A 13,729-nucleotide genomic window follows, 5' to 3' on the forward strand; every position below is an offset into this window, starting at 1 on the left:
ACCCACACCTGTGAAGAAATCCGTGGCTGGAAAAGAGCTGACAGACTCAACAGTCACAGTGTGAACTGCACTTATGGACAGAGAAGCTTAACAAAGACTTCAAAATCAGCAGTATATATACACTCGGAGTCACCGGGGCCGGGACTGGAGAGGGAGAGGGGTGGAGTGTAGATGGAGAGGGTCAGTATATATAGACTTGGAGCCCCAGGAGCTGGAGTGTAGATGGAGAGGGTTGGAGAGTAGATGGAGAGGGTCAGTATATATAGATTTGGAGCCCCAGGTGCTGAGACTGGAAGGGGGCCGGAGTGTAGATGGAGAGGGTCAGTATATATAGACTTGGAGCCCCAGGTGCTGGGATTGGAAGGGGGCTGGAGTGTAGATGGAGAGGGTCAGTATATATAGACTCAGAGCCCCAGGTGCTGGGATTGGAAGGGGGCTGGAGTGTAGATGGAGACGGTCAGTATATATAGACTTGGAGCCCCAGGTGCTGGGATTGGAAGGGGGCCGGAGTGTAGATGGAGAGGGTCAGTATATATAGATTTGGAGCCCCAGGTGCTGGGATTGGAAGGGGGCCGGAGAGTAGTTGGAGAGGGTCAGTATATATAGACTTGGAGCCCCAGGTGCTGGGATTGGAAGGGGGCTGGAGTGTAGATGGAGAGGGTCAGTATATAGAGACTCAGAGCCCCAGGTGCTGGGATTGGAAGGGGGCCGGAGTGTAGATGGAGACGGTCAGTATATATAGACTTGGAGCCCCAGGTGCTGGGATTGGAAGGGGGCCGGAGCGTAGATGGAGAGGGTCAGTATATATAGATTTGGAGCCCCAGGTGCTGGGATTGGAAGGGGGCCGGAGTGTAGATGGAGAGGGTCAGTATATATAGACTCGGAGCCCCAGGTGCTGGGATTGGAAGGGGGCCGGAGTGTAGATGGAGAGAGTCAGTATATATAGACTTGGAGCCCCAGGTGCTGGGATTGGAAGGGGGCCGGAGTGTAGATGGAGAGGGTCAGTATATATAGACTTGGAGCCCCAGGTGCTGGGATTGGAAGGGGGCTGGAGTGTAGATGGAGAGAGTCAGTATATATAGACTTGGAGCCCCAGGTGCTGGGATTGGAAAGAGGACCTGGTAGGTTTTCAGAACTCGAGACAGGAGCCCATCTCCAACACTGATGGGATAAGGGGAAATAAGTCCACCCAGGCATGTCATGTTCTGCAGCAGAGTGTGAAGTAGAAGGGAACATCTGAATACTTGGCAGAAAAGACAGGTGGTTTAAAAAGGAACAGCAAATAAATGGGCTGATAGGACACGTCTCCTTGGCAACGTCAGATGGTGCGAGATAGCGGATAGGTAACCCACACCCTGGGGAGACAAGTTATGTGTGCCCAGTGAAAGTACCATCCAAGAGTAGGGGGTGAAATGCAGGCATTTCTGATGTGCAAAGACCCCAGAGCACCACCCACCCCGCAGTCCCCACAGGGCTTGGACCCAGGCTCTGCAGAGGCAGAGCTGGATGTGGAAGCAGCAGGGAGACAGAGGGGGCTAGAAGGTGATAAATTTAGTCAGTTATGACTGTTAGAAAAGGAGGGCAGGGAGACAGAGGGGGCTAGAAGGTGATAAATTTAGTCAGTTATGACTGTTAGAAAAGGAGGGCAGGGAGATAGAGGGGGCTAGAAGGTGATAAATTTAGTCAGTTATGACTGTTAGAAAAGGAGGTGTTTGAGTTTGTTTTTTTAAAGGCCAGGCTAAAACTCTAGATAGTAAGAAGATAGGAGGGTTGCATGTTTGGGAGGTAGTTAGACTCAAGGACTTGGACACTGAAAGGAAATTTACAATTAGACATGTTAAATGTGTAATATACCCACAGCAGAGTTAGAAATTGTAATTTGAAAAAAAAGCTTCAGGAATAAACTTATCAAAAGAGAGCTGTGACCTTTGAGGATAAAGTCACAAATGGAGTGAATTTATGCTCATGGAGTTCATAAAAAGACTCCATTCATAAAGATGTCATTTCTCCCCAAATTTATAAACTCATAGCTGTTCCAATAAAAAAAATCTGGCAGGATTTTTCATGAAACTGAAGAAACTGATCCTAAAATTCAGTGGGTACCAAAAGGCCAAGAATAGCCAACATTAATTTGAGGTGAGGAGTCCCCCGCTGGCTCTCAAGACTGGGGGTGTCACAGTGGATAGCAGCACCGCAGGCTGAGATGGAGCTGGGGAGCGGGGCCCACAGCCCACACGCTGCAGAGAAGCCGGGGAGATCGAGTCACCAGGAGTGGGAATTAGCTATCCAAACGGAAGAAAATGAAATTAGCTTGACTTTAGAACTGGGAGAAGGAAATAGAAAATATCCTTATAACCTTAGGGTAGAATTCCTTAAAATATAAAATGCAGAATTCAAAAGAGAAAATACTGATACTTATGACACATTTGACTTTGTAACTTTCTTTTTCATACTAACCTCACTATGGGAACAACTGTAACTTTTATTGAAAGGCATTTTTTTTTAATAAGCCACAGGCCAGAGGAAGACATTTCCTTTTTTTTTTTTTTTTTGTGACGGAGTCTCGCTCCGTCGCCCAGGCTGGAGTGCAGTGGCGCAATCTCGGCTCACTTCAAGCTCCGCCTCCCGGGTTCACGCCATTCTCCTGCCTCAGCCTCTCCGAGTAGCTGGGACTACAGGCGCCCGCCACCACGCCTGGCTAATTTTTTGTATTTTTAGTAGAGACGAGGGTTTCACCGTGTTAGCCAAGATGGTCTCGATCTCCTGACCTTGTGATCCGCCCGCCTCGGCCTCCCAAAGTGCTGGGATTACAAGCGTGAGCCACCGCGCCCGGCCGAGGAAGACATTTCCTGTAGTTATTTATTGTTTGTTTGTTTAGAGCAAAGGATTAATATTCAGAATGTATCAAGAACGTCTGTAAATCCAAACCAAAAAGTAACCTAATGGGAAAATAGACAGAATATCTGAGCAAGTAACTTACGGGAGAAGAAATCTAAATGATGAACAAACAGGAAGACATGAGCCTCGCTAGTATTCGGGGGTGCAGGCTGATGGGACTGAGATCGACGCCATCCACACGAGCTTGCTGCTAAGCTTTGTTTTAGATCTAGTCTTGCTGTCACCCAGGCTGGAGTGCAGTGGCTCGATCTTGGCTCACTGCAGCCCCAACCTCCTGGCTCCAGCGATCCTCCCATCTCAGCATTGTGAGTAGCTGGGATGACAGGCATGTGCCACCATGCCTGGCTAAGTTTTTAGTTTTTTTGTAGAGATGGGGGTCTTGCTGTGTTACCCAGGCTGGTTTTGAACCTTGGCCTCGAGCAATCCTCCTGCCTCGGCCTCCCAAAGCGCTGGGATTGCAGGCATGAGCCACCACACCTGGCCCTGGCAGACATTTTTAACCTGATCTACCATTGGCAAGAATGTGGAGTTGCAAGATCTAAGCATTTTCCATGGGAATGTAAATTGGTTCAGCCACTTTGGAGAACAATTTTGCAATCAGAAAATTCCATTTCTACATACATATCCTAGAAAATTCTTGCAAATTATTATAATTCAAAACAGCATTTTTTTAATAGCAAAAAATTAATCAACTGAATATTCAGTAACATGCTGGACAGTTAAGATGTATTCATACATTGGAATGCTGCAGAAGCAAATGTGAATTACTTCCATAGCATGGAGGGAAAGATAGAAGATGTGGAATACAACATGTTTATGTGTTTAAAGTCTGAACTTTACATACATGCAAACTTTTATACTAAAAGCAAGAAGAAGTGTTTGAGAATGACAAATGTGGCCGGGTGACTGTGCCAGAGATGGGGAAGGCATGCCATCAGAGAGGGACGCAGGGCAGTCAGCTGCTTGTGACATTTCTTTCAGAAGCTGAGTGATGGCTCTGGTTGTTCATGACATGCTTTGTACCTTTTTTCTTGATCCAAAGTATTTTATAATAATTGTTTTTAAAAACAAGGTAACTGGCTGGGCACAGTGACTCACGCTGGTAATCCTAGCACTTTGGGAGGCCAAGGTAGGTGGATCACAAGGTCAAGAGATCGAGACCAGCCTGGCCAACATGGTGAAACCCCATCTCTACTAAAAATACAAAAATTAGCTGGCTGTGGTGGCACGTGCCTGTAGTCCCAGCTACTTGGGAGGCTGAGGCAGGAGAATCGCTTGAACCCGGGAGACAGAGGTTGCAGTGAGCTGAGATTGCACCACTGCACTCCAGTCTGGCAACAGAGCCAGACTCCGTCTCAAAAAAAAAAAAAGGTGACCACTAAAAAGTGGAAATGCAGTCTATGATTTCCAAATGCTGCTGTTTTATTACTGTAGTTTTTAGTAAGTTTTGAGACCAGGAAGTGTGAATCCTTCAACTTTGTTCAAGATTATTTTGGCTGTTTGGGGTCACCTGAGAGTCCATATACATTTTAGGACAGTGTTTTCTATTTCTTCAGAAAACATCGTTGGGATTCTGATAGGAATTGCATTGGATTTGTAGTTGTAATTTTGGTAGTGTTGACATCTCAACAATATTAAGTCTTCCAGTCCATGAATACAAGATATTTTTCTATTTAAGTGTGTCTTTCATTTCTTTTAGCCATGCTTTTAAGTTTTCAGTGTATAAGTGTGTTGCCTCCTTGGTTCACTTTGTCCTAAGTATTTGATTCTTTTTGATCTGTTGTAAATGGAATTGTTTTCTTAATCTCCTTTTCAGATTGTTCGTTGTTAGTATATAAGAAATGCAGCCAGCTGGGCACGGTGGCTCACGCCTGTAATCCCAGCACTTTGGGAGGCCGAGGTGGGCGGATCACGAGGTCAGGAGATCAAGACCATCCTGGCTAACACGGTGAAACCCCGTCTCTACTAAAAATACAAAAAATTAGCTGAGCATGGTGGCGGGCGCCTGTGGTCCCAGCTACTCAAGAGGCTGAGGCAGGAGAATGGCGTGAACCTGGGAGGCGGAGTTTGCAGTGAGCCGAGATCGAGCCACTGCACTGCAGCCTGGTTGACAGAGCAAGACTCCGTCCCCCCCCCCAAAAAAAAGAAATGCAGCTGACTTGTGTGTGTTTATTTTGTGCCCTGCAACTTTGTGAACTGGTTTATTCTAATAGATTTTTGTGTGTGAAATCTTTAGGATTTTCTACATGTGAGATAATCTCATTTGCCTACAGGATCATTAAATTCATCCTTTCCAATTTGGATACCAGCCTTGTGTCTTAGAGATGCATACTGAAAAGTATGGTTAAGAGGATGACTGGGGTTTCCCTCGGGAGGGTAGAGTGGAGGTTAGTGTATGAAACAAGGTTAGTCTACCTGATCATGGAAACTGAATTATTTGTTCCTTGAGATGCACTGTGTTTTTCTTTCTACTTCTGCATATGCTTGAAATTTTATTAGAAATTCCTGTATATGTCCAGGCATGATGGTTCATGCCTGTAATCCCAGCACTTTGGGAGGCCAAGGCAGGTGGATCACATGAGGTCAGGAGTTCAAGACCATCCTAGCCAACATGGCGAAACCCCGTCTCTACTGAAAATACAAAAATTAGCTGGGCATGGTCGCACGTGCCTATAATCCCCAGCTACTCGAGAGGCTGAGGCACAAGAATTGCTTGAACCCTGGAGGCGGAGCTTCCAGTGAGCCGAGTTCACACCACTGCACTCCAGCTTGTGCCACAGAGTGAGACACCATCTCAAAAAAAAAAAAAAAAGAAAGAAAAAAAAAAGAAATTCGTATATAGCCCAAACTTAAGACTGTCTCACCAGAGCTTAAAGGTATCAACTCTGGCCACACCAGCAGGCTCAGTCACTCTTCTTTAATGGATTTTGGTCCAAATTCTGCTCCTTTTCTATTTTTCAAGATTTCTAGCCCCTTCGAGGGACCCTACCCTCAAAGGAGTCCAGTAAATGTATAACTCCACTCTGCCTTGCCTGTGCTGAAAACCCATAGAAAGTGGAACAGAGGAGGCAGGCACCTGGAGGTCAGAATGGCAGCTGGATTGTGAAGAAGGTGTGGTTTGCATGCCTGGCAGTGATGAGCTTCTTAGGCTTCATTCTTAACCTCGGAGCAAGACTCACCGTCCAGCCACATGCAGCGTTGGCCTCCAGAGGCCTCTGTGGGCAGGGCCTGCCCTGTGAAACTCAGGTCTGCAGGAGAACCTTGAGACCAGGTGCCGTGGGCTGGCTGGTTTACAAAGGAAGACGGGCTCTATCCGTTCCCAGGAAGAGCGCCCTTGTCTCTCTGGGAGTAATGTATGTGGGACCAGGTGAGAGGCCAGGAGTGGTGAGGAAACATTTTCCCTTCTTGTGAAAATGCAAGCGAGGGGAAAGGAGGTTTCCCCGACAATGTGCTGGAATATTTGTGCAGCCTTTGTTGTTGTTGTTGAGACGGAGTCTCGCTCTGTCGCCCAGGCTGGAGTGCAGCAGTGCAATCTCGGCTCACTGCAAGTTCCACCTCCTGGGTTCACACCATTCTCCCGCCTCAGCCTCCCAGGTAGCTGGAACTACAGGCACCCGCCACCACACCCAGCTAATTTTGTTTTGTATTTTTAGTAGAGACGATGTTTCACCGTGTTAGCCAGGATGGTCTCGATCTCCTGACCTCATGATCGCCCGCCTTGGCCTCCCAAAGTGCTGGGATTTCATGCAGCCATTTTTGTACTAGTGAATAAATGCAATTCCTGAACGTCCACCAAGAGATGAATGGATAAATTGTGGTCTGTTCTACAACAGTTTTAAAAATGAATCAGAGCTTTTTGCATCAACATGGATAATTTTTAGATATAGTGGTGGTCAAAAACAGCAAGTCGCGGAATTGTTGTTTCTGTGAAGTTTAATATTACAAAATAATAAACTCAGTGTTGCTTCCAAATCTATAGGTGTTACATTAAGTAGAAATGCATTCAAGGGGATGATGAACTTTCAGAATAAGGTCAAGTGGGGACTGTGGGTGGAGGGAAGAGGGGCCCCGCAGCATGGGGTTTACAGAGCTCCTTGTGGGGACTGTGGGTGGAGGGAAGAGGGGCCCAGTATCAAGGGGTTTACAGACCTCCTTGGCGGCACCCTTAGGACTTTATTTCTTTAAAAATCTGAAGCAAATATGTTACAGGTTTAAAATTTAGCAAAATTCCTTAGTGGGTATGTGGGCATTTGATATACTCCTTGTTCTCTGTATATTTTCACTGTTTAATAAAAGGAATGGAGAACGGAAGAAATCCAAATGCTTATAGTAGTGATAAGCACAAGAAGGTAGTGCAAATTTCAGAAAGATGACAATAGTGAAAGTGTTGAGAAATTAGAGAAGTTGTCATATTTCAGTGTAGTAATATTTTCATCTTGTTTGGTTGCACTGCTGAAGTTTTGTGTCCGTCACTACTCCGAGCACTTGTCTTCCTCCTGCAGCCCCGTGAAGTCCCTCGCAAGCAGATGTTTCCTGCGCAGGCCCTGTGGGTGTGGACTCGGGGTCCTGCACCAGGGACCTTGGTGAAGACCTGGTCTCTGGTCTGTAGTGCCCATGGTCTAGCGGGCGACAGTTGAGTGTCTGTTGATTTCAGCCAGTTCATTATGATTGGTGCAAAGGAAGAGAACAAAATATTTAAAACATTTACAAAATGCCGGCAGTAATATCATCAAAGGCTGTCTCTAAACAGTGAGATGTAGTGAGAGATTTTGTTTCTTTTAAATAGAAGAGGCGCAGGCGTGAACGTGTTATCTGCGGAAGATGTGGGGTGGCCGCGGCTCCATCGCATCCCACAGACTCATCTCGCAGCCTCCCTCCCGTCCTGCGAAGGCTGCGAGATAAAGAGAGGTGCAGTGACCACAAGCCCATGCGAGCCTTAGGGTGAAAATCGCTGATCTGTGAAGCCTCTGCATGGACAATATTAGTTGGGAGGCAATTTTTATCATCTCCTGAATCGTGTAACCCTAAAAGGCACAAAGCTGTAGCCACAGCAGCTTAACGTCATCATCTGTTCAGACTGTTTTAAAATTCTAAGCCAAGATATTTTGTTCACCAGAAATTTAATTTTGTACAATAAGTAAATCAAGCCTTCTAAAATGATTACCTGAAGCTCTATCCAGAAAGAGATTTTTGCTGGCATCGAGGGGTTTTGTGTGGTTCTGCTGGTTTTTTAAAATAAGCCTTTTCTATCCGATTGGTCTTTTAAAATCTGTTACTAGCAGTAGCTTTTTTTTTTTTTTTTTTTTTTTGAGACGGAGTCTCACTCTTGTCCCCCAGGCTGGAGTGCAGTGGCGCGATCTCTGCTCACTGTAACCTCTGCCTCCCAGGTTCAAGCGATTCTCCTGCCTCAGCCTCCCAAGTAGCTGCAGGTGCCCGCCACCATGCCCAGCTAATTTTTTGTATTTTCAGAACAGATGCGGTTTCACCATGTTGGTCAGGCTGGTCTCGAACTCCTGACCTCAGGTGATCCACCCGCCTCAGCCTCCCAAAGTGCTGGGATTACAGGTGTGAGCCACCGTGCCCAGCCACTTTTTTTTTTTTTTTTTTTTTAAGAAAAAATATCTCGTTTGGGGTGGGGTTGGGGGAATGACAATGTAATTTTTAGAAGCATATTTACAGAGTTCATAGCCGGAACTGTACGTTGAAAATGGAGACCTTTGGAGGCTCGTGCAAGTTACTGAATTCGTGAAAAATGTCTCGTTTTCCTTTCTTCTTTCCAGAGTTGTTACTTGGTCTCTTCAGCTAGTCATGGCTGCTACTGTCCTGCCCTCGTGAGCCAGTGTTTGTCTACCGGGCCACCTTGGTCTCACAGCGAAGGCTCATTCCGTGTGGTGGCTTGGGTGGGTCTGCACCATTTGGACACCAAGTCTGTGTTGGTCACACAGAGAAGGCTTATTCTGTGCAGTGGCTTGGGTGGGTCTGCACACGTGGAGCACACCACGTGACCAGAGGGGCCTGAGTCAGGCCTACCTGGAGTAGCTCAAGGAAGCTGTGAAGGTGAGAAGCGAAGGCTTCTCTGTGTGTTTCTGGGACACAGTGAAATTGGTGTGATTATTCAAGCCTGTCGTCTTGTTTGCCATGTCATCTTTTTGTCATGAGGTTTTTCAATAATTACATAAATAACAAGTAAGTAGTAGAAGTAAAGGTGTTCTGATGATTTACTCTGCAACATTTTTAATCTTAAAATGCGTCAGTGTTTGTTCTCAAAGAGGTTTTAAAGTCTATTCTTAAAAATGTAAAGTGCCGGCCGGGAGTAGTGCCCCATGCCTGTAATCCCAGTACTTTGGGAGGCCAAGGCAGGCAGATCACGAGGTCAGGAGTTTGAGACCAGCCTGACCAACATGGTGAAATCCCATCTCTACTAAAGATACAAAAATTAGCCAGGCATGATGGCAGGCGCGTATAATCCCAGCTACTCAGGAGGCTGAGGCAGGAGAATCACTTGAACCCAGGAGGCGGAGGTTGCGGTGAGCCGAGATCACACCACTGCACTCCAGCCTGGGCAACAGAGTGAGACTCTGTCTCAAAAAAAAAAAAAAAGTAAAGTGCCAAAATAATTTGAGTTATTTTGGAAGTGTGTAAAATGGCACTATTTTGACTTTGGATACTTTTGAGTTGCTGTAGACCTGTCTTCAATGCCTTCCCCCCACAGGCGACATTGACTACAGCACCGTGCTCCTCGGCATGCTGGTGACGCAGGACGTGCAGCTCGGGCTCTTCATGGCCATCATGCCGACTCTCATACAGGCGGGCGCCAGTGCATCTTCTAGGTAAATGCTTTGTGTACGCAATTTGTTTTTCTAGTTTACAATCACTTGTGCATAAAAATACTACTTAATACCTTTTCCAAAGGATGTTCTGAGCTCAGATGGCTCAGGCGTCCGTGCACAGTCCCTGGAGCAGTACTGCCTTGCTCACGCCCTGGCTCTGCACGTAGCTCCTCACCACGGGGAGGTGACTTATCCTCACGGTTCCTCAGTCCTGTGTTCCATCAAGTAGGGGTGGTAGTACCCACCGATGGAGTAGTCAGGAGGAATGAATGAGTTCAGATAGAAACATACTTAGAAAAATGCCCAGAACGTAGTGATGTGGAGGGAGGGGAGTGTCTGTATGCAGGTGTATGTGTGCATGGGGAGGGAGTATCTGTGTGTGTGTGTGTGTGTGGGTGTAGGGTATATCTGTGTGCTTACGTGGTATGTGTGTGCATGTATTCATGTGTATCTACATGTATGTGTGGCATGCCTGTGGTGGGGGGTCATGTGTCTGCATGTGTGGTGTGTGTCCGTGTTCTGTGGTATGTCTGGGGGATATCCACGTGTGCATATGTGGGGTATATCTATGTTTGCATGTGTCTGCATGCATGTGTGTTTGCATGTATATCTGCATGCATGTGTGGTGTGTGTGCATGTATGAGAGCTATCATTGTGTGGTTGTATATCTGCATGCATGTGTGGTATGTGTGCATGTATGAGAGCGATCGTTGTGTGGTTGTCATTGTCACTGTCATCATCATTACCACTTCCCCGATCCTTCTTTTCATTCTCCCAACATCGTATTACCAAACGTAAACTGCACCTACTTGGGTTCGTATGGAGAGAGAAGCCAAATGGGAAGAATTAATTTATCCAGAAAGTTGTAGGTTGTGCCGCATGTACAAATACATTCCAAGAATATCAGCCAGAAAATAAGGACAGTTGCAAAGTCTAGGGTGCCCTATGAAACTTAAAGTGGGATAGGACTATAAGCTTGAGTTTGTTTTAAGCCAATATACTATACTTTATGTGTGTAAATATTGTGCTTTACATCTAATCTCCAGAGGCTACCTTTATTACACTTCTTACAGCAATAAGTACAACTGATCAAAAATTAGGGGACCTTTTTGAAACTTCTTTTGGAACCAGATTGAGGTGCTAGGACCTGTCTCGTGTGCTTTATTTCTTCCTTTCCAACCTGTATGCTTTTGGGTTTCTTCTTGCCTTATTGCACTGGCTGGAATGTCCGGTACTTTGTTGAAAAAGATTGTGTAAGAGGACATCTTTGCCTTGCTCTTGACCTCAGAGGGAAGCATTCAGTCTCTCACCGTTAGGTACGATGTTAGCCGTAGGTTTATTGTAGACACTCTGTCAAGCTGAGGCAATTCCCATCTATTCCTAGTTTGCTGAGAGTTTTTATGATGAATGGGTGGTGGATTCTGTCAATTGCTTTTCCTAAACCAATTGATACAGTTATCTAATTTTTCTTTGTTGTCGTTGTTGTTTGAGGCAGAGTCTCGCTCTGTCGTGCAGCCTGGAGTGCAGCGGCACGATCTCGGCTCACTGTAAGCTCCGCCTCCTGGCTTCACGCCATTCTCCTGCCTCAGCCTCCAGAGTAGCTGGGACCACAGGTGCCTGCCACCACACCTGGCCAATGTTTTGTATTTTTAGTAGAGACGAGGGTTTCACCGTGTTAGCCAAGATGGTCTCGATCTCCTGACCTTGTGATCCACCCGCCTCAGCCCCCCAAAGTGCTGGGATTACAGGCGTGAGCCACCGCGCCCGGCCGTTGTTGTTGTTTTTGAGATGGAGTCTCACTCTTGCTCAGACTGGAGTGCAGTGTCATGATCTCGGCTCACTGAAACCTCCACCTCCCGGGTTCAAGCAATTCTCCTGCCCAGCCTTCTGAGCAGCTGGGACTACAGGCGTGCACCACCATGCCCAGCTAATTTTCATATTTTTAGTAGAACAGGGTTTCACCTTATTGGCCAGGCTGGTCTTGAACTCCTGACATTGTGATCTGCCCGCCTCGGCCTCCCAAAGTGCTGGGATTACAGGGGTGAGCCACCACGCCCGGCCTTCTTTTTTAGCTAGTTGACATGATGGATAACATTGGTTTTTGAAAGTTGAACCAGCCTTGCATACCTGGGATAATTCCCTGTTGGTTTAGGTATATAATTGTTTTTATACATTGCTGCCTTCAATTTGCTAATTTATTGAGGCTTTTGGGGTCTAAGTTCATGAGAGATATTGATGTGTACTTCTCTCTCTCTTTTTTTTTTTGGTACTCTGGGTTTTGGTAATGAGTCATACTAGGTTCACAAAATGTTTTGGGAAGTGTTCCTTTCTTTTTATTTTCTGGAAAACATTGTATAAAATTGATTTCAGTTCTTCCTTAATATTTGGTAGAATTCTGCAGTAAAACCCTCTGGGTCATGAGATTTCCTTTTGGGGAGTTTTCTTACAAATTTAATTTGCCTAATAGTCACAGTAGATATTCAGAATATCTACTTCATGTTGCTGAGTTGTGGTAGCTTAGCTTTTTGAGGAATTGTTCCATTCTGTCTCAGTTGTCAGATTTATATATACAGAGTTTTTGTGTCGTATTCCTTTATGATTCTTCTGATGTCCACAGGGTCTGTAGTGATATCCCCTGTTTCATTGCTTATATTGATAACTTGCATTGTCTTTGTCTAGGGATTTGGCAATTGTATTAATCTTTACAAAGAATTCGTTCCTTGTTTTATTGATTTTCATTTTGTTGTTGTTTTCAATTTCATTAGTTTCTATCCTCACCTTCCTTCTCTCTTTAGGTTTATTTTACTTTTCTTTTTCTAGGTTCTTATGGTATTAACTTAGATTGTTGATTTTAAACTTCTCATCTTTTCTACTGTAAGCATTTACTGCTATAAATTTCCCTCTCAGCACTATTTTAGCCACATCTCATATTTTGATATGTTGTATTTTTATTATCATTTTGTTCAATGAGTTTTAAAAATTTCCTTTGATACTTCTTTGACTCATGGATTGTTTAGAAGTGTTGCTTAATTTCCAAACATCTGGAGTTTTTCCTGATGTCTTTCTGTTACTGATTTGTAGTTTGAGTCCACTGTGGCCCGAGAACATTTTGTATGATTTCAATTCTTTTACATTTGTTGAGGTTTGTTTTATGGCCAGTGATACTGTCTGTGGTAAATGCTCCAAAGTCACTTGGGAGGAAAAAATAGTGCATTCTGTTATTGTTGAGTGGAGTTTTTTTATATATGTCAGTTAATTGCACTATTCCGTGTTCTTGCTGTGGTTGTATTAGTGGTTGAGGGAGATGGTGTTGAAGTCCCCCCTTAGAATTGGATATTTGTCTGTTTCTCCCTTGAGTTCTATCAGCTTTGGCTGTATGTATTTTGGGGCCCTTTTGTTTGGTACATACGCATTTAGGATCAGTTTGTCTTCGTAGTGAATTGATCTTGTCACCATTATGTAATATTTCTTTTTTTGTTGTTTTTCAAGACAGGGTCTTGCTCTGCTGCCCAGGCTGGAATGCAGTGGCATGATCTCGGCTCCTGCCTCCTGGGTTCTAGTGATTCTCGTGCCTCAGCCTCCTGAGTAGCTGGGATTACAGGCGTGTGCCACCACACCTGGCTAATTTTTGTATTTTTTAGTAGAGACCAGGTTTCGCCATGTTGGCCGGGCCAGTCTCGAACTCCTGGCCTCAAGTGATCTTCCCGCCTCGGCCTCCCAAAGTGCTGGGATTACAGGCGTGAGCCACTGTGTCTGGCCATATTTCTTTTGTTTCTAGTAATTTTCCTTGCCTTGTAATTCACTTTATCTGATATTAATATAATATTAATATTTCGTGGTCAGTATCTGCAATGGTGTATCCTTTTCATACTTTTCCTTTCAACTTACTTATGCCCTTGTATTTGAAATGCGTTTCTTGTAGAGAACATATTGTTGGATGATTTTTTTTAATCCACTCAGCCAGTCTCTGTACTTTAATTGGTATGTTTAGACCATTTACA

At 45.1% G+C, this 13,729-nt stretch overlaps 1 protein-coding gene across 6 annotated transcripts in view; it reads left to right on the forward strand.

The window, feature by feature from the left end:
- The window catches only part of TMCO3 (transmembrane and coiled-coil domains 3), a 58,739-nt gene that overhangs the window by 22,228 nt on the left and 22,782 nt on the right, over nucleotides 1-13,729 (forward strand). For all 6 annotated transcript variants that reach the window (XM_030813733.1, XM_030813737.1, XM_030813739.1 and 3 more), the window contains one exon: nucleotides 9,611-9,728. In XM_030813733.1, coding sequence (XP_030669593.1) covers nucleotides 9,611-9,728 — 118 coding nt within the window. The remainder of the gene's footprint in view (nucleotides 1-9,610; nucleotides 9,729-13,729) is intronic.

Source organism: Nomascus leucogenys, chromosome 5 (assembly GCF_006542625.1).
Source record: "Nomascus leucogenys isolate Asia chromosome 5, Asia_NLE_v1, whole genome shotgun sequence".
NCBI lineage: Eukaryota > Metazoa > Chordata > Mammalia > Primates > Hylobatidae > Nomascus > Nomascus leucogenys.